At 44.5% G+C, this 20,238-nt stretch overlaps 1 protein-coding gene across 2 annotated transcripts in view; it reads left to right on the forward strand.

The window, feature by feature from the left end:
* The window catches only part of WASHC5 (WASH complex subunit 5), a 415,933-nt gene that overhangs the window by 267,068 nt on the left and 128,627 nt on the right, over window positions 1-20,238 (forward strand). For both annotated transcript variants that reach the window (XM_078686781.1, XM_078686782.1), the window contains one exon: window positions 17,850-17,979. In XM_078686781.1, coding sequence (XP_078542907.1) covers window positions 17,850-17,979 — 130 coding nt within the window. The remainder of the gene's footprint in view (window positions 1-17,849; window positions 17,980-20,238) is intronic.

Genomic DNA, 20,238 nt, shown 5'->3' on the forward strand with positions numbered 1-20,238 from the left:
AAAAACGTGATCCAACGTCAACTTACCCTGGTCTCTACCTCCATTCAACCCTATTTAGTGTGGTGTTTAGGGGGATATGATAGATATATTTTGACCAGGTTTAGGTTTGATTGTTTTTTTCGCCTGGTCACGTTCCCTAACACTAATGATTGGTCCAGACCGCTTATTAAATGTCGTGTGATAACTTATCAAATCAATCTTTATTACACGTAATTTTCTTTTGTGAATTTTACGCAATTGAACGGGCCAGATGGATTATACCCTTATTAAAGCAGGGTATATGGCGGCAATGTCGACCGGCCCTTTTATTTTTGCAACTATTGAATGACATGTATTGTGTAGGAATCGTGATTGGTTTTTTAAAAAGTATTTTGAAGAAAAGAAAATGTATTACTTGTTCTTAACTTAATTATGTATGCATATTTGTAATGAATTGTTGCTTTTATGATTTTATCAATTTGTGAAATAGAATAAAGCATTTTCTAAGTCTAAGAACACTGGGAGTCCAGGGACGACTGTCACCGGGTCAGGTTTTCTCACTGGCAGCGTCCGAGAAGGGCGATGTCCCCCGCTCGTATTTATTTTCCCCGGGGTTTCTTCGCGTCTCTTCTGTATTTCTTGAGCTCTGTTATAGTCGTTAGCGCTTTCCACGGCTGTCTCTAGCGTGAGATGGGCATGTTGTCTAACCCACTTCTGAATAGGTGGATGGAGAGATAACAAATACTGTTCTAAGTACACTTTAGCCATTATGTCTTCCTTTGTGGTGGTGGTGGGTTTTAGCCACCGATCTGCCATGTCTTTCACACGGAAATATGGAGCTCTGGGGGTTTCTGTGGTCCCTCTTTAATCTGTCTAAGTCTAATCCTGTAGGTTTCGTCGTCGACACCTAAGCGTTCTATATGCATTGTTTTATATCGGCATAGGGAGTTACACCAAGGATGTTGGCAGCCTGGTATGATGCCTGCAGTTCTCCAGACAACAAAGGTCCCAGGTATTGGCCCCATTTGTTAACGGGCCAGGTTGCAGCTCTTGCCATTCTTTCAAAATTGTTAAAAAAAATACTCAGGGTCTTCCCCCTCTACATATTTCTGTAGGATCACAGAGGGTAAGGTACTAGGTCCTCTTTGTTGTCCCATGGCGTCTACAAGTTTCCCCATTGTGGTATTGAGGGACTGGCCTTGTTCCGTGATTACCTGTTGCAACTTTACCCGGTCCTCCTCTACAACTGCAAGGAATTTCTCCATGGCTTTCCCTAGACTCTCCTGGTTCTCAGCCATTCGTGCTAGTACAGCCTCCATGTCTCCAGCAAATCCCACTTCTGACACCAATTGTGCGAGTGCGGACCGGATAAACAGATGAGGAGGCTGTATATAGTGTGCCAGTTGAACTGTTTTTATTTAACGCATTAAAGTCAATGGTATTTGGATATAGTCTCGGTGTTCCACCCGGGAGGCTCAGAAGAGAAAATAAGAACAGGGAGCCGTCAGTTCTTTCTAGGTTTCCCCTTTCCTGGTAATATCGACACCGTCACCACACCCGGTTGGTGTTAATGAATAAAGGGAGTTGACACAGTGCATGGAAGGGTCGGGTTGTGTGAGGGAAGGTAGTGAAGGACCTATCTGGGTACAGTGCACAGGGAAATCAGGGGAAGTGGAAAAGGGTATGAACAGAAACGGTCTGGGATAATCTCAGTATTAGGGTCTTCAGCCCTGAGATGGGCAAACCGCCTATAATCTTGCCGATATCGCGTTCACCAAATCACATATGACAGTAGGGGGGAAATCGCTGTGTACCCATTACCAGAAAAGAAACCATGGCGGAAACAACCCCTCCTTTTATCAGGAAACTCCCACCACCCACCCATACACCCTCACTCCTCCCGCTACCCCGCTCCCTTTTCCCCCAGGTTCCGAACACTCACCGGCTCTGCCGCAACTCTCCGGAGTTGCGGCGCTCTTCAGCCACCTCCTGTGGGGACCACCAGTCCTCGCACCACGTCTCGTCCTCTTCCTCCTGTTCTTCCGCGACTTCTCCTTCCGCGACTTCTCCTTCCCGATTTCGGTCCACTCGGCGTTCCATCTTCCTTCCGGCTCCTTCGCGCCCCTTGTCGGTTTCTTTGGCCCTTTGCAGTTCCTGCGATGGACTGCTTCCTCGGTTAGCCCCGCCTTCTTCCTCTTTGGGGTTGTAGAGGTCCTGACGCTGTACAGGCAGATGACGTGGGGGAGGATTTATTGGGGATAACGGCGTCCTTCTGTGTTTGAACCGCGTCGCAGCCCTCCTGACAGGTAAGCCTTTGTGCCAACATGTGCGCTTAGGTTCCAACATCCGGCATGTCATGTTCGGCAACCCCTCACAGTGCAACACTAGAAAGGTATTATGAGGCTGCTCCAAATAATAATCCGTTGAATACCCACCCAAATGCATGACATGTCAAGAAAGCTTTTGAAACACGTTGCATTGGAAATATTTATAGGCTGTCATATTTTGGTGAATTAGACCCCTCATTAGATTGCTCTGGTGGACCGGCGCAGCAACCGTCGGCTGCAGCCAGAGCTATATATGATATTGCGATTCAGCTGGAACTACTGGATGTCTGGTGGGAGCGCTCCTCATGAGTAGGATTCACTCATTATTCGGCCCACACAATTTGCATACCAGAATTGATTATTGGTTTGTTTCAAGGCTATTGTTTCAACAGGTACAAGACTGTAAGGTACTCCTCCGATCTCTATCCGACCATTCCCCAATTCTGTTAGATATTGAAGGCTTGAGAGAAAAAAACGGCTCCATTCACATGACGCTTCCCCCTCACACTCTTTGATGGATAGTGTGTTTCGCACCGAATGAGATGTAGCAGTGGAGGATTGCTTTGATACCGATATTGGATCTGTTCAGAGGTTTTCTACAGTCTGGGAAACGTTCAAGGTGTACAACAGGGGGGTGGCCATGTCCAAACACTCCGGATTACTGAGCTCGAATCAACAGCGCCTGGTTAAACTGGAAGGGTGGCTGGCAGAGTTAGAAAAGGAAGTGCTAGAAGGCGACAACCCTAGGAAAGCCGACAACCTAAAATAGACACTAGCGGAGTATCATGAAACTGCAGACGGTTAAATTAAGCACTTGCGGAAGTATGGTGTGGCTGAGACTTACGGAGAAGGCGAGCGTCCGCGCGCGGTGCTAGCTGCCCTGCTGCAAGATAAAAGGGAGAAGGGAAATGTGACGGAGCTGTGATCTGCAGATGGGGAGCTTCTAACTGACTCTACGGAGATTGTAGGTAGTTTTAGCCAATATTACTCAGAGCTTTATCGCACTAGAGAGAGCTCGGATGATTCTACAATCTCGGAATATTTAGAGCATATACAGTTGTCCTGGCTAACTGATGAACATAGGGAACATTTAATGAAACCTTTAAATCCCCACAAGTTCCTGGTAGCATTAAATTCGATGAGGGTGGGTGACGCGCCTGTGCTAGATGGGCTCACTGTCGCATTGTATTAAGAATTCAAGGACCTCCTAATCCCGCATCTGTGCACGCTGTTTGAGGAAATGGGTGAGGAGGGGATGATGCCACCCTCAATGAGAGAAGCACTTATTGTCACTATATTAAAACCTGACAAAACCCCGGATGAATTCTAGTCTTTTCGGCCCCTATCGCTCCTTAATATCGATACTGAGCTGTATGCGAAGATCTTGGCTAACCGGCTTGCTCCCTTGGTACCACTGATGGTTGGCTTTGTCCCAGAGCGAAATTTGTCGTTTAACCTGACAATGGTCTTTGGCGCAATACAACACATTAAGCCTGAAGTTAAAGCAGCAGCAGTCTTTTTAGATGTAGAAAAGTCTTTCGATTCTTGTGAATGGAACTTTATGCATGCAGTACTTTATGCCTGAAGGTAGGGGGAAATCTTCCTCAGGTTCGTAGGGGTATTGTGCAGCTCTACTATCACAAGGATACAAATTGGGAACATAGGCACTTCTCCTGTTAGGGTGTCGAGAGGCACTCGACAGGAGTGTCCGCTCTCCCCTTTGCTGTATGCTTTCGTAGCCGAGCCCCTTGTGTGCGTTTGAGGGATTACCACAGTCATAGTGGGATCAGATTTCCGAACTATAACCTTATCATACCGGCTTATGCGGATGATACTCTGTTGTATGTCAGGGATCCAGGGACTAACCTGACTCGGATTCTAGATGAGGTTGTGCGATATGGTGAGTTTTTTTTTAACCAAAATACACCAAAGCACACCAAGAGGTTGTAACTATTATCCAAAATTCCCACAATGCGTGGTTCAACTCGTCATAAAAGAATGTCTTTTTGTAGAAATCCACAAAGAATCTTGAGTCAGGTCCTTTTACTTATTTTATTTCCTTATACATGGAAAACAGCAGCAGTCCGACTGGCAGTTGTATCAACTTCTCTTTAAAATACGTGCATCTCCTCGTGGGGATATTCTTGACGATGTTGCTCTATTCTAGACTCGGGACCTTGATACGTCCTCTCTTCGTCTCTCATTAATCTCAGATCCTCGTAAACAGTGCTGATGCCGTTTACGGGGAGCTGGGATTACCGAGAGAAGTTGATACAACTGCCAGTCGGATTGATATTGCACCAAAGAAATTCCTTTTGGAATGATTATGACTGAGGGTATTTATTTACGATTATGCGATTCAATATAGGTGGAGGAGTGTGGCTCACTGATTAGAGCGGCAGACCCTGATGCAGAGGTCTGGCCCGGGACCAGGGGTCAATTCCTGACGCGGCAGGGTCCTGAGCCCAAAATGTCCACGGACTCGGTGATTCTCGCCTCGGTGCCTATTCTAATCATGGGGTCCCACGCTGCAGCTCTGGGCAATAGTTGCTTAATCTCCACTACGGCGGCCCACCCGCTGCGGGATGCTTGGCTTTCACCCTGGGGATACCCAGTAGGGGTTATCTCACAGGGAAAAGCCAGGACGGGTTCCCAAGGCAAGCGCCTTGATGCCTTCGGGTGATACGTGCGCTATATAAGTCGCAATACATATACGGAAATGAACTCAATTTTCAAATCCAAGCCTTGAGAAAGCCCAGGGAGGCGAAACGTACATCAGCTGCTGCTGTTTTCCATGTATAAGGGAATTAAATAAAACAAGTAAAAGGACCTGATTCAAGATTCTTTGAGGATTTCTACAAAAGGACATTCTTTTATGACGAGTTGTACCACGCATTGTGGAGATTTTTGATAATAGTTACAACCACTTGGTGTGCTTTGGTGTATTTTGGTTAAATATTGTTCTAGGCTGTTTTGAGTCCTAGTGGAAGCATACCCTGGTGGGTGGGTATTGTGACACCATGATTGCACCCTAAAATATTGTTCTTTCAGTGTTAATGGATGTACAGGTCATAGGGCATACCCACAATCTTTGGAAATACGATATGGTGAAATGTTCGGACTTCAAATCCACTGGGCCAAGTCGACAATTTTCCCTTTTTCCCCAACTATGATACCTGTGAGCTTAGACTACCCCCTAAAGTGGACATCGGATCTGATCCGTTATTTAGGCATACGCATACACACGGATTCGAACTTGGTGCTCAGTGAAAACTACGGCAGGGCGATCACCATATCAGAGGAAGAAGCCGACAGGTGGATCCGCCGCCCCCTGTCCTTGTTGGGGTGCATATCGCTAATGAAGATGGTGGTACTACCCAGATTCTTGTTTTTATTCCTAAACATCCCAATTGTGCTCTCTGCGGACATATTTAAGAACTTCGCTCTCTATTGACAAGACTAGTCTGGGCAGGGAAGCAGCCGTGGGTTCAATGGGACTTGCTCACTTTGCTATACTCTATGGATGGACTGGGGGCTCCAGACTTGGAACTATATTACAGAACGGCACATGGGGTCTCATGCTTTACATTGGCTTCACGACGACGCGCGTCCTCATATATCAATTGAAAAGGTGGCTACGGCGCCTGAGTCACTGTCAATGGTGCTGTTCTGGGCCCCTCTCAGGAGGACTGGAACTCTAGACTGTTAATTCGGTAGTACACGCGTGGCATAATTTGCTGAAACAACAGGGGAGCACTATTCTATACTCCCCCTTGACCCCGATTGCATGGTGTAACTGGCTGCCGCTCAGCCGTAAGAAAGAGGTAATACAAGCTTTTGAGATGCTTGGCATCACCAAGATAGGTGATCTATTCTTAGAAGGCAAGGCCAGGAGTTGGGAGGATCTCGATGTGGAAGATAGTGAAGCTTCACCTCTTGCTTGCTTCCATTTTCATAGAATGAGACACGCTCTGTGAGAAGCTGGGAGATGAAATGTTGGCACCACCGGAGCTAGGGGCGCTCTCTCACCTATTGCGCTGCGCGTCCACCAGACGGTGCATCTCTATTGTCTATGATATAATGCAAGATATTAGGAAAATCACTACACTAAGGCCCGACTGGAATGGTAAACTGATCTGGGGGTGGCACTTGAGGACATTGTCTAGAGATATTGTTGTGAGACTACACAGCAGATGTCTCTGAATGGTAGGCATCGCCTGATTAATTAAAATTTCTTAACAGAGTTTACTATATACCTGCACAACTATTTAGGTATGCCTTGCTGGAATCTGTGAGAGATGTGGTGCCGCCTCAGCAGGGTTTCTGCAGGTAGCCTGGGCATGGCCCGGGATAGCCCGGGGATAGTGAGGTTCTGAGGGCAGATTTTCCAAACTTTGAACGAAATCACTAGTTTGGAGCTCACAAAAGACTTGGCTTTGCTGGGGTATATTGGGAAGCTGCTGAAGTAGGTGCGAAAAATTATAGGTATGGGACTGTTACTTGCCAAAAGAAGAATTGCTATGCGGTGGGACCTGTACCTACCGTACCAGAGTGTTCTAAAGATATGGTATACTGCAAACCCCAATCTGAATTGTATAATGAGCTGTTACCACCGCAGAGCCACCCTAGAAACGTTTGAGGACCATACCAGCAGTACTTGGTTGGGAAGGAAACGGAAGAGGCGGGGGAAGCAGACCCTGTTTAAATATGCCATCAATTGTGGATACTGCGAGATAATTGGGGTATTTTTGTCCAAGTGGAACTCCTGAGTATGATGGTGGTAGTACAGCTTCATATTACGACGGGAGCGGGTTGTGGGGTGTGGATCTTGGACTGCCTATGCAGCTATAAAAGGAAGGAGATGCCGTAAGCTTGTGTCGCATGAGATGCGACTGCTCTGTAATTGGCCATGAAGTGTGCACACTGGAACTATCAATAACTATTGTATGTATCTGTTCTATTCTTTTCAATAAAAATGTGTTTTTTTTAAAAAGCTACTATACTGGTCTGAGGGGAGCCCTGTTGTGGATGAATAAGATCTTAGACCCTAAAAAAAACTCTATGAAGGGGTTACCCCTTCTCTGCGTAAGCAACTTTTTTTTAATTTTTACCTCAAATGGTGCTGCACTGAACAAGAATTGGAAACTTGAGCACACTGAACTGCCAACACACCACAGACTCAAAATGGTAAGTACTACCTATCGTAAGAGATGGGAGATAACCGTCTTGTACCGGGCATTGGTGGAGCTGCCCAAAACCTCACTGATCAGTCTTAGAGAGAAGCACTGGAGCTGCATATTGGTTAATAACCCGAAAATATCTAGAAATATCCTATCTGCGGGTAATTAGATGCAGATCTCTGTCATGTGGTTGAAAAATGACCTGGGATTTCTGACTTTGAGAGAGGGTCATGAAACTGATGCTCGAGGCAACTGAGAGGAACATTGATAGGAACACGAGAAGTGTGTATTCTCTGAGTATTCTCTGAGTTGTATGCATGCAAGTAACTGATAGATTCATTGATCTGGCCATGAAGTTAGCAAAGCACCAAATTGCAATGAGCTGGAAAGCCCCCAAGTCCTAGGGTGACTAGCTGGAGTATGAGGTACTAAAATGAGTGGAGTGTGAATGTACCACCCTGCACATGGAGACCTAAAGAGGGATAAGGATGCCTGAATGCAATACTGATTTTAGTCCCTTGAAATGAGGCGGAGCAGCAAAGCAAATGCTTCTAATTTAGTATATAGTTGGCTTCACTCAGGTGAGGTATTTCGAAGTAGCCGGCGAGGTACCAGTAACTCACAAGCTACTCATTGGAGAAGCCTGTTATTGATGTTTTCAGAAACTGCAAATCAGTGACTATGCGTAAAACATTATATTGCCTCGTCTTCTCTGTTAACAGTTTCTAATATTGTTTTTTTAAAGGGTAGGTAAATTAGCTCATTTCTCTAATATCTGTAGAGATTTTAAGCTCATAGTTGAATCCCAGCAAGGTAGACTCCCCATTCTTGCGTCTTTTATTGGCATATTGAGTACCATTAAATGGTGTAATTCATCTATTATTTACAGCAATTAGAAGCATTAGAACTTGTATGTGTGAAAAGGAATTGCGATTATTTATGCCATTTGTAAGGCTTGCACTGAATAGTGAAGAACAATCCGCTCTGCATAGGGAGCTGCACTCAGAGTTTTCTCTACTTAGTTATATGCTGCGTCCAAGTCTAAAAGAGCATCACTTTCCCCAAAAAATATTAGTAGTGTAATATTCTTCAAAAGCCCTTTACGCAATATAAGTAACCTGCATTTCCTAGACCCCTCACATTTAGAAATTGGTGGAATTCTGCAGATTTTTTGGTTTATATGTAAAAGTTTTTTACAATCTTTAGACCAGTTCTCCTTTTAGGAGAACAAACAATAGCACATTTATACCATTTTTTGAGAATTTACTGTTCTTCAGGGGGCATACGCACCACTTAACTACTGTGTGAAAGCTGCTGATTCCTGGCTCTTTACATGCATTCTACAGTCATCACCCTACACTGAAACAGCATTTAGCGCTATAATGTTTCTGTCTCTTTATGCAAACAATACATTTCTTTTTTCGCTTTTTGTACTCCTTTTCCTTTATGATATGCTTCAATTTTCAGTGTTTCTTCATTTATCTATTGTTTGTTGTTCGTGTATTTCTTCCACTCCATTTTAAATTATATATCCACTGCTCATTTACTTATTCCACTCCATTTCAAATTATGTTGGTGGTTTTCCTTTATATTTTCGTTCTTTACTTCTTCATTCAGCCCATGGTAGTTATTTTCCTTGTGTTTGGTCTTGGATGCAGACTTTGATCAGCATAGACCACAGTTGTGTGCTCACATTGGGTATTGGATAGGCAAAACCCTGTTGCAGGTAATACAATTGATCAATATACCCGGATCCCAGCCATATTTTTACCTTCCTCTACTTTAGTCGCTAATGTTGTAAAACATCGCTAACCCTTTAGAACTGTTGTAAGCTGCAAGTAACTGGACATTTTTCCCACATGCAAGTTTTTCTTGTTTTCTGCACAATGGTATTTCTTTGTCTGCTCCTTCTTGCGCTGCATCAATCTTTTACTTCTATTGAAATATAAACGTTCACATAGACACATTTTACCAGGTGGGGAAAACTGGAAAAGTTATCCAGTTTTTAGACTCTATGAAGAGGCAGGCTGAACCACGATACTGTAGTTCTCCTGAGTCACATGTTTCATGTTCCATTTCATCTCTGCTGACATTTTAACATAATTTACTAAACACATTTGCTGGCTGCAGCAGACGCCTATATTTTTGCAACATACTGCTGCCTTGCTTAACAAGCATTGGCATAGCCAATAGGTCTCGCTTTTGGGACCTTATAAGTGTTTAGCCATGCAACAGTTTATGTCTTGTTGCACCAAGGATAGTATGCTGCATAACTAAATACTTCAGAGGTCCCAAAAGCGATCCCTATTGGCTATGCCAATGCTTGTTAATAAAATGTCAAGGCACTGTGGAAGCCACACACGGCTATGGAGACTCAGATCTTGACTACTGCAACTCACTTTAAGAGTATGGACATCATTGTAGGGTGGATTCTAAGCTCTCCACCTAGTAGGGAGCTCTAAGGCAAAAAACATTCCTCATATAAGATCCTGGAAGCGCATGTCTCCTACATCAACTGTACTGTCCCCTTAAATAGCCAATTGAATGCATGCAAATATCTGCACACTGCTCATAAAACAAACTGCTTGTGCAACCAAGTTGACTTCTCCCTGCAAACATCTATCCTTAAAGAAAAGCATAACCATGGCTACAGCAATCCCTGAGCACAAGGGTTCGTTTTCAAGTGATGTTATGCTCGTCCGTTATACAGCACTTTATGCTATTCTAGGTGTCTGTAAAGCAATGAGTGGGAACAGTGACTATCAGGGACTATCCTTACCTGTGGAACTCAAAGGCTAAGGCCAGCTGAGCAAAACATCTATCTGCCTGTATTTTTTCAAAATCTTGAAGTCTACCTTTTTAAATAAGCTTTAAATCTACAACTCTCCAAGCCAGCATATGAGATGCCAATCCAAGTGAGCCTAAAGCGCACCTTTCTGACAGTTACAAAACTTATCTGTAGCCTGAGCTACCTACTGCAGTAAGAATCTGAATAATCTAGCTTTAAGTAGGAGATGGGTCTGCATTTGATAGCCCAGACCACAGGTGTGACCAATTCGTCAAGTAAGAATCTAGCATCAAAATAGTTTGTATTGCTCGGAGTGCTGCATTTAATGTTTTTAGTCATACATTGCCACATTCTAAGTTATGTAGTGCTTCCTAAGACCTAAATGCGAGTGGACAAATTGTCTTGGGCTTGCATTTAGACTACTTAGGCTACTTAGTTCTATACCTGCTGAATTCTCAGACCGTGCAATCCGGAAGCTCTGAAAAAAGGTACTTTGTATTCGAGATGTAAGGTCAATTATCTCCTCTGCCCAGCATCAAATTACACAGATTGCATGTACACCTATTTTAAAACACGAATATAGTAATACCTCGTTCTAAATTATATAGCAAGAGGTTAAAAGCGCTACAACTTTGATATTAATTTTATTGAATAGTATTAATAAAAATGCAGGTTTTACAATTACAAAGCTTCTTGCTACTCAGGTCGGATGGATGACCATTTCCGAGATTCAAACCTGAGAATTTCAGAAAGCTACAGATATTGGTGGAAAGTATTTGCTCATAGAGCCATCTTGTCAGGATTCATAGAATACATGCCATAAATAATGTTATACATGTGTAATCAATTTGCATGTGTAAGAGTGGGCAAGAACAGCTGCAGTGCATTCCAAAACAAAACGTTTCTCGTTAGCTTTAAAAACAGCATTGGTTTGGGGGTAAAATAAGGCATACAAATGAATCAACCAAAGAGCCAGACAGAGGTCGGAATTGAATAAGGCGCCTACATTATGCAACCTCTCTATGGTGGGCACCACATGAAGCTTAGCACTTTTGAGGGAAGAGTTAGGTAGTGAGGCTTCAGGGCACATGAACCGCATCCTCTTGGTTCATGTAAATTGCAGTCAACGTTTTGTTTTGGTACTCAGGCTTGCCCACTGACTGCCCAAAAGTTATTTTTGTACAAACCGGGAAGCGCAATGATGAGGCCATAGTGTTCCTCTTCAGCAGTTTAGAAGACATCAGAAAATCATTTTGATAAGAAACATTCTCCACATACAGAATGAAAAAGCATCTAAAACCGCCTGTTTCGTTTTAAATTTTCCCTCATGGGAGGTTACAAGAAGAGACAAGACAGTACTAAGGAGGGACTACTAAGCCTATTTCTGAACTGTAATCCCCCAACACTGCTCCATAAATCTGCACTAGCTTGCAAACCCTGCTACACTATCCCCAAATCTTTACAAAACCAGTGCGCCCCTCGCTCCTCACTTACTGAAAACTGTGACTTGAAGAAATGGTTCACAACCTCTCTTTCCTTCTTTCATTTAGTTGCTTCCCTGTGAAATGGATCCAAAAAAGAACCAGAGTGCTCCTCGCGCTGGCAGCAGGGGTCCTGCAGCTGTTTCCCTTGCAGGAGCGAGCAGGGACCATATGTTAAAGCTCGCTCCCGCAAGGGAATCGCCAAACGTGCACGCATTGCATTCAAAATAATGCAATGCGTGCACGTTTTTGACTGAAAAACAGACTCAATTGAAAAAGGTCTTTTTGCCTATGCAGCGCATGCGCGCTGCATAGGCGAGACCTAAAAAGGGTCTTGTACAAATAAAGGTCTATAAAAAACGATGTTCTTGGTCAGCTGAACACAGAATACATTGCCTTCCTACCTGGTTATATTGTGGAGTGAATGATCTTGCCGGGCCTACCTTCTCCTGCCAATGTTGACAGTGCTAGCTGCAGTTTGCCGATATCTCTCTCAGTTGCTCCTTTCTAGGATGCTTGCTCTATCTGATAGGGTTTTATGGCACACCACGCATGCCTAAACCACACGTGCCTTAACTACACATGCCTTAACCATGCAGCCTTTAACTACAACCGCGTCTTTACCATGCATGCCTTTACAACGCATTTCGTTGTAAATGTATATGAGCAGTAAAGATCCCACCCCAGCACCCCCAGCCATTAGCCCTAAAATTCGTCCCTCCTGCTTTATAATCTATCCACCCCATCCCTATTAACTACCCCGTCCCCTACCCGGAGCCCTTAAAACCCAAACCATAGCCCAAATAAACCACCCCAACCCCAGCACCCCCACCCTGAGCCCTAAAAACTGCCCCTTTTGCCCTAAAAAGTGACCCTTCCTCACCCCTGTCCTATGCCCCAAACCTCGGCTCCTTACCTTAAAACCGACACCTGCCCCATGCCCTGAGCCCTAAAGAGGACTCCCTGCCCTGAAAATTGCTCATTCCACCCACTGCCCTGAGTCCTAAAACTCGAACCCCTGCCCTAAAACCTATACCCCCCACCACCCACTCCCAATTTACAGCGTCCCGTTTCTTCATGCAGTGATCCTTCCTGATCCTCTCCCCGCCCACTTAGACAGCTAGGACTCCGACTGCCTGAACCACGCTTATGTGTAGTTAAAGCAAGCATTGTAAAGGCCGTTTCCCTCCAATAGAGACTTCTAGCCACAAATTCCTTACCATAGAATATTTCCTAAGTGCCCGACTGGATCTGCAAAATCTTGAGCAGGATCTGTGTGCGCTGGTAGTTGGTATCGATCTGCTCAGCATCGTCTGCACCGATTGTGACATGCGCTGTGACTAAATAGGTGCCCCCCAAGAGCCATGACATCAGTTCTCTTCTTTCTAAGCCATCAGCCTGATCCAGAGAGAGCTACATCATCCGTTTTTAAAACTATTTGTTTTTTTACGTTTTGTCAACTCTTTTTGAGCTTTTTGCTTCCAGTATGCATAGGAATGTCCCTAAACACCTGTGGGGTTTAAACCCTGTGGTTCCTTTCACAGACATCTGAAGACTCTCACCTAGTTTCTCTGCTGCCTGGATCCGGGAAGCGACTCCAAGCCCTGTGCCGACTGCAGCGACATGAATTCAAAGTCGTGCAGAAGGTCCTGGGCCTATTCATGGAGGTGACACTAGTAATCATGCGCAAAGTCATCAACGGGTAAGCTGCACAAGAAATCTGCAAAATCGAAGCGCTCTTTAACTTCACAGCACCGATCCAAGTCTTCGGACGAGGCACAGGAACAATGTTGTAAAAGGTTTTCCCAAATGTGCAATTTCGGGTGACAGATTATTTTTTAATACTAATTATTTTTCCAATATAGTCGTAGCTGATGAATTAATAATGTTGCTCTCGAAAGATTTTTTTATTAGCTTCTTTAGAAGAGTGATTATTAATGTAGTTCACTTGTCACATTTTTGTAGAAACTCCATTTTATTAATATGGGAATATGGATACTGTTTTAGTGTTCTGTTCCTCTTGCTCCTGCTCATTACCCTCTGTGTGACTTCTCTCCCCACAGTCTTGGCAGTGCATAGGACACTGACACAACTGGTAGTTTTTCTTAGAGAGCATTTTTTGTGAATGAAACTTTCTTTGTGTACTTAATGTAACATATTTAAGGACACTTCAGTTGGAAGTTACGATGTGGACCTGCTAGCATATACTAGCATATGGGTCTTTGTTTGAAAAATGGTTCATAATGTGTTGTACAGCTCCGGATTGCGCTATAGTACCTGATTGAATTATCCCTTCCTAAGAAATGGCTTAGTGTTATATTTTTGCCTATGACGATCTTTATTCTGATTTTCTCAATATGTCTTATCACTAGTCATGCTGTGCTGAATGTACAGTTTTTGCTAATTACCTATTCATAAAGTGTGTGTAAAAAAAAAACCTTGGTTTTGCGGGTGAGCCTGAGATTTTCATGAACATCCGTTAGCTAGGGATTCTGTCTGTTCCACTTGTGATTTCAGCTGCCTTTTGGGACCTAGAATAATTCTGTTTTTTGACCATGTACTTTGTACCTGAACCTTAATGTCATATTTTGCATTTTCTCTCAGTAATAAAACCATTTAACTTTTCATTGATCTAGAACTCTGTTACTGAGTGCTCCCAACACATTTTTTATTACTCTGCTAATTTGTTTTGCCTGATGTTGAGGAGGGTGGTGACTCTTATTGCAAGATCAAGGGTGCAAGAGCTGAGCAACCTGAGGTAACATTTGGGATGATCTAAGATACTGGAGTGCAGTAAAATATTGGGGTTTGGCTCTCACAGTGCCACTGATTTAGACCCCGCTCCCATGCGTCGGCTGTGGACAAAGCAGTGCTCCAAATTCTTCATCGTGGTTACACCCTTCTATTCACCGATACCCTACTGCCCATGTCGCCAACCTCGGACCGGCTTACGGACGACCACCTCTCCCTGCTCCATCAGGAAGTGCAGGCTCTTTTGCCCTAAAGAGCCATTGGGGGTTTGCCAACATCAGAAGTAGGTTGTGGTTGCTATCCCTGCAACTTTCTGGTGCCTGGGACCTGAAGTCCTAGTGGATGCAGCATATGGGGAATCTCTCTGACCTAGTCCAGATACTGCAGGAGATCTGCAGTGGTGGCAGACGAAACACGATTGGGTCAGCGGAAGCCATCTCTACCTTCCCCTCCTAGAGTTGACTCTGGTGACAGATCTGTCACTCCTGGGTTGGGGCGGCCATCTGGGAGAGGTAAAGAACAAAGGATTCTGGTCTCAGGGAGAGTCTCAGCTCCACATCAACTTGCTGTAGCCGAGAGTGATTCACCGGGCATTGAAACCATTTTATCCTTCAATCAAGGGCAGGCTAGTTCAGGTGATCACAGACAAAACCACTGCCATGTGGTATTGACATAAGCAGGGCAGGGTGTGATCATGGACCCTGTGTCAAGCGGCCCCGCTTCTCTGGACATGGCTGGATATACAACACCTGGTGGGTTCTCAACTCAAGCGTGGGCAAAATCAGCCATTGATGCTTCGTGGATCCCGAATGGCATTTCCACCTGGAGGAGGCGCAAGGTCTCTTCTGCGACTGGGTAGAACCTTCGCTAGATCTATGTGCCTCTGATCAGAACGTGCAGTATCAGCACTTCTGCTCTCGCTCAGACACATTTTTGTCTCATACTCTTTTCTGCCGATACCACTCCTGCCTAGAGTTCTCAAGAAGGTCTGAAACAACCAGGTATGGTATACTGAATGCATGAGCATCGATCCTATAATCAGGCTACCTTTTCAGGATGATCTCCTGTTGCAACAACATGCCAGGATCCTTCACCAGAACCTGCGTACGCTCTGCCTTCCTGCATGGGGATTGAGCGGCTACAACTTCTTTCAGAAGACTGTGATGTCATTCTAGCAGCCAGGTTTCCCTCAACCAAGACATACGCCTGTCATTGGGACAAGTGTGTGTGTCTTTGTGTATTTAATAGAAATATTGATCGCTTTTCTGCACCTTTGTCCAAGGTATTATTTGTTAAACATTTAGCCCTGCAAGGCTTTGCTTTGGGCACATTTAAAGAGTATCTTTTGTCCATATCGGCTTTCTTGGAGGTTGCTGGATCAGACCTCCCTATTCAAGTCACCTGTTGTGACTTGTTTTCTAAAAGGACTCCGACAAATGTTTCCTCCTAAACCCTTCATCATGCCCCAATGGGACCTCAACTTAGTTTTGACATTTTTGATGTGCTCGCCCTTTGAGCCTATGCATAGCAGCCCCTTTTTGCCTCTTGACCTTCAAAACAGCCTTTCTAGTGGTCATTACTGGGGCCAGGAAGGTTAGTTAGCTGCAAGCACTCTGTTCTCCCGCCGTACACCAACTGTTTTCGAGATAAGCTGGTTCTGAAACACGTGCCCCGTTCCTGTCTTAAGTGGTGACACCCTTCCTCATTGGGCGGACCATCACACTGCAGACCTTCCTCGGTCCTCCTCACCCTTCCAAAGAGGAGATACTCCATCTCTTGGATTCCAAAAAGAGTGTTACTGTTCTACATTTGATCGTACCAATGAACACTAGGTGGATGATCAACTCTTCATTTAGTTCTCCAGAGCAAAGTAAGAGAAAGTTGTGCAGAAACGGACCAATGCCAGATGCATTGTACTCTACATTAAGATCTGCTACGCACTGGCCAAAAAGCAACACCCTGTGCGTCCTGGACATCTGTCAGGCTGCAACATGGGCATCTTTGTAAAAGGTTACCAAGCAGTGCTGCCTTAACAGTCCGGTCTACTGTGACGGGCACTTTGCCTGTTTGGTCCTCCAGGACTTCCTGGTCTGAATCTGTTCGCAGACCCATCTCTGGGGAGTTATTGCTTGGGTATCTATTCTAGGGCTAGAAGTCTCTATTAGATAAGCAAGAGACTTATCTTAGGTAACCCCTTTTCTTATAGAGACTCTATCTAGCCGCAGATTCCTTACCAACCTTCCGATCCTCCCCGCTTCTGCGAACACATTTTTCCAACTAGTGTGGCCCCTGTAGATTCATAGTGTCTGCACACTGGTCCATCAGCGTAGCTCCATACTTCTGATGCAGAAATGTCATGAAAAGAAACAGTCAGTGCGCTGTGGTGGCTCCTATATAGACAATGTGCACTTCACATCTGGCGCGGCTGACGCAAATCCAATCGATGCCACCTACCAGCGCGCTGAGGTACCACTCAAGATTTTGTAGATCCAGTGTGGTGCCTAGGGAATATTCTAAGGTAAGGAATCTGTGGCTAGATAGTCTCTACCACATAAAGCATTACCAAAGGTAAATACCCTGTTCTTTCTGTTCTGCCCTACTTTCGGCACTGTATATATTGCTTTGATTTACATTTTCAAGCACAGATGTTACAAAGCCGCTTACATTACTTCAGACTCACCATTAATGGTTCTTGCACACCATTCTATTTATTTTCTGTTTTTACTGTTAGTTGTGCTAGATACTCTGATTGTCTTATACATTATTAAAGTTGTGTGCATTATCGCTTCATTTGAAACGTTTACTCTTTTGTTTAACCTTTTACTTTATACTATTTGTACTGTGCTGTTGTAGTCTTTGCTTTCACCCTGAGGCCATCCATGTGCCCTGTTATGCCAGCAGTATGCACCTGCCCATCAGTCACCCACCCCTTCCAGTGCCTTCTCCACCCTAACCTGTTTTGCTACTGTAATTCGAGCCTGTGGGTGATTGTGGTCTGTGCAGCCGTTGAATCACTAACAAATAAACAAGGTGGACTCTCAAAAACCCCTGTAACATCCTCAGCTGCTTCTGTGAAGTCCAAGCAGCCAGAGCCTGGAGGTGTATTAGCACAAGGTACTGCGAATCTTCTACCCAAACAAACGCAGAATGATATTCTTTGGCAGAGGCTTATGACGTAATGATGACCAGCCCTGTGCCTGGAGTCCTTCATTGAACAGAAGAATTGTAAATGTCCAATATGTTCTGAATGGATGTCTGCATTACTTTTGCATTTGTTGTTTTATATATATATATATCTTACTATGTTGTAACACACCAGTACGTTTGTTTTTTCCATCCGCAGAGCAATTCTAGCAGATATTCAAGCCCATTATCAGGATCCATCACAGCCATACCCGAAAGAGGACAACTCACTTCTGTATGAAATTACAGCATATTTGGAGGCAGCCGGAAATCATAACCCACTGAACAAGGCAAGAGATTCAGTACAGAGAGATATTGTAATACATGCTGCTTTGGCTGTTTGGGACTTTTCTCTTATCTTACAGAATGTAATCCAACATCTTTCTTGCTGCTTGCAGATCACCATCCTCACTCCTCACACTACCACCTCTTCACCTCGCAGTTTCTTTAATCCACATTTGTAACATGGTGGATACCAACTATTGCATCCTCTACAGCTGCACTGAATTACCTGTGAAACCAATACACTTTGAAAGGATTCAGTGGGGCAGATTCACCCTAGCATTTATAAGTACAAGATGTAGTACCACAGGAGTATTCTTTTACTACCTTTTACATGGCTGTGCGATCAGACCTGAAGCATCCACCTACCTATTGGGAAAATGCAAAGAGGCCCCAGTCCTTAGTATGTATACGGACTGTATAATTATATTCCCTCAATATTTCTAGTTTTTATTTTTTTTATGTCTTTTCATTGTAGTGATTATGCAATAAAGTAGGTTACAGTCATTATAACATAACAGCCATGCTTTTGCCCAAGCCAAATATCAGGTTGTCTTGTTCAATATTAAGCTTAGTTCGTCCCCATTGTCTTGTTATCGTGATCATCCATAGTATTCCTCCCCTTGCCTGCTCTTCCGGGATGCATGGAGGGGTTAGGGCAGATTTCTCCCCTATGGGTATTCCACTTAACCTAGACCTGTACCCATTTCCCAGGGCAGCCCCTACTTTCATAGACCGCCCTAACGGCGGTCATGGACCAGTCCTTGTCTCTTTTCCACTCCCCAAGGGTTGTGTGTTTTGTAACCCTCCCCCTTTGTCGAGCCACATTTTGTTTAGCTTTTATTATACCTAATGGTACCCATATTTGCTCTTTACGACTCAGATCCGTCACCTCACATCTGTTAAAAAGATAATGTTCTGGCTCGTGCTGTAGGCTCATCCCACATACTAGCATCACTGTGTATGACGCCTTCCCAGTATGATCTGATCCTCAGACATTCCCATAAGATATGGTAGAACGTGCCTTCTTGCCCACACTGTTTCTGACATGTTTAAGTGACTGATCTGCCCATTTTAACCAAAGTGTCTCTTGGTAGATAGGATCTATGAAGTATTCTGAGTTGGACCAGGCGTAGATATGGCCACTTCCTTTGGGGAACCAAGGGCTTCCTGCCAGTCCTCATCCACTTCCCCCAGATCTCTTTGCAAGAGGTCACGGAGATGTCAGAGGGGGTTTATGCATTATCTTTTTATATGTTAGAGAAATAACCCGGCGATCCATGTAATCTGTAAGGAGTCTGTCCTCTAACGGGGAGGCTTCTTGGACGGTACTCCCCGGTGGTATGACTGCCATTAGGGTATTCCTAACCTGCAAATATCTGAAAGTTTTGGTCGCAGGAAGATTATACTCCTGCTCTAGGTCCGCAAATGGAACTATTCCTCCCCTAGTCCATAGATCTCCCACTTTCGAGATTCCTATGAGGTCCCACTTGGCGAATACGGTGCATTTAGACAACCGCCCAGTCTCTCTGTCTCCCAAAGTGGAGTGGCTTGTGTTATTTTCCTACGCCTTTCCACCTTTTTGTGTACTGCATTCCAGGATTTGATTGTTTGTGCCATGGGGCCTGTGAGATTGATGCCTTTGGGGTTAATGTATAATACCCGTATGTAGCCCCTCACACCCAGGAGGAGTCTGTCCATTCTATAGGCCGGTTCATCCTGTGCCCGGTGTACCCACTGATTGATGACCACTAGCTGGGCTGCCCAGTAATTTGTCTGAATGTTGGGCAATGCAATTCCCCCATCATACCACCCCCTTCACCAGCTTCTGCAGAGCTATTCGTGGGAGTCCGCACCTCACAATAAATAGTTTGGAAGTAGGATTGCCAAATTGCATATGCAGTATTTTGTAAAGCGTTGAGGAAGCCCCATCATTTTAAAAAGTACAGCGCGTCCTAGTAGGGACAGCGGCAGTGATCACCAGTGATGGATGTCACTCTTGAGGCATGTCAGAGGGGCCTGTAGATTATGGGTGTAAAATGGGTCTGGGTCTGTCGTAATGAATATTCCGAGATAGCGGAAACACTCCTCCGCCACTGCTGCCTCAGGGTCTGCTGATAAAATTGGGGGCGAGCCATGTAGTACAAAGATTATGGACTTATACAAATTTATAGAATAGCCAGAATATTTACCGAAGTTTGTGAAGATATTCATAAGACTTGCTATGGAGCGGTGTGGTGTGGCGACATACAATAAAATATCCTCTA

The sequence above is a fragment of the Lissotriton helveticus genome, chromosome 4_1 (genome assembly GCF_964261635.1).
Source record: "Lissotriton helveticus chromosome 4_1, aLisHel1.1, whole genome shotgun sequence".
Taxonomy (NCBI): domain Eukaryota; kingdom Metazoa; phylum Chordata; class Amphibia; order Caudata; family Salamandridae; genus Lissotriton; species Lissotriton helveticus.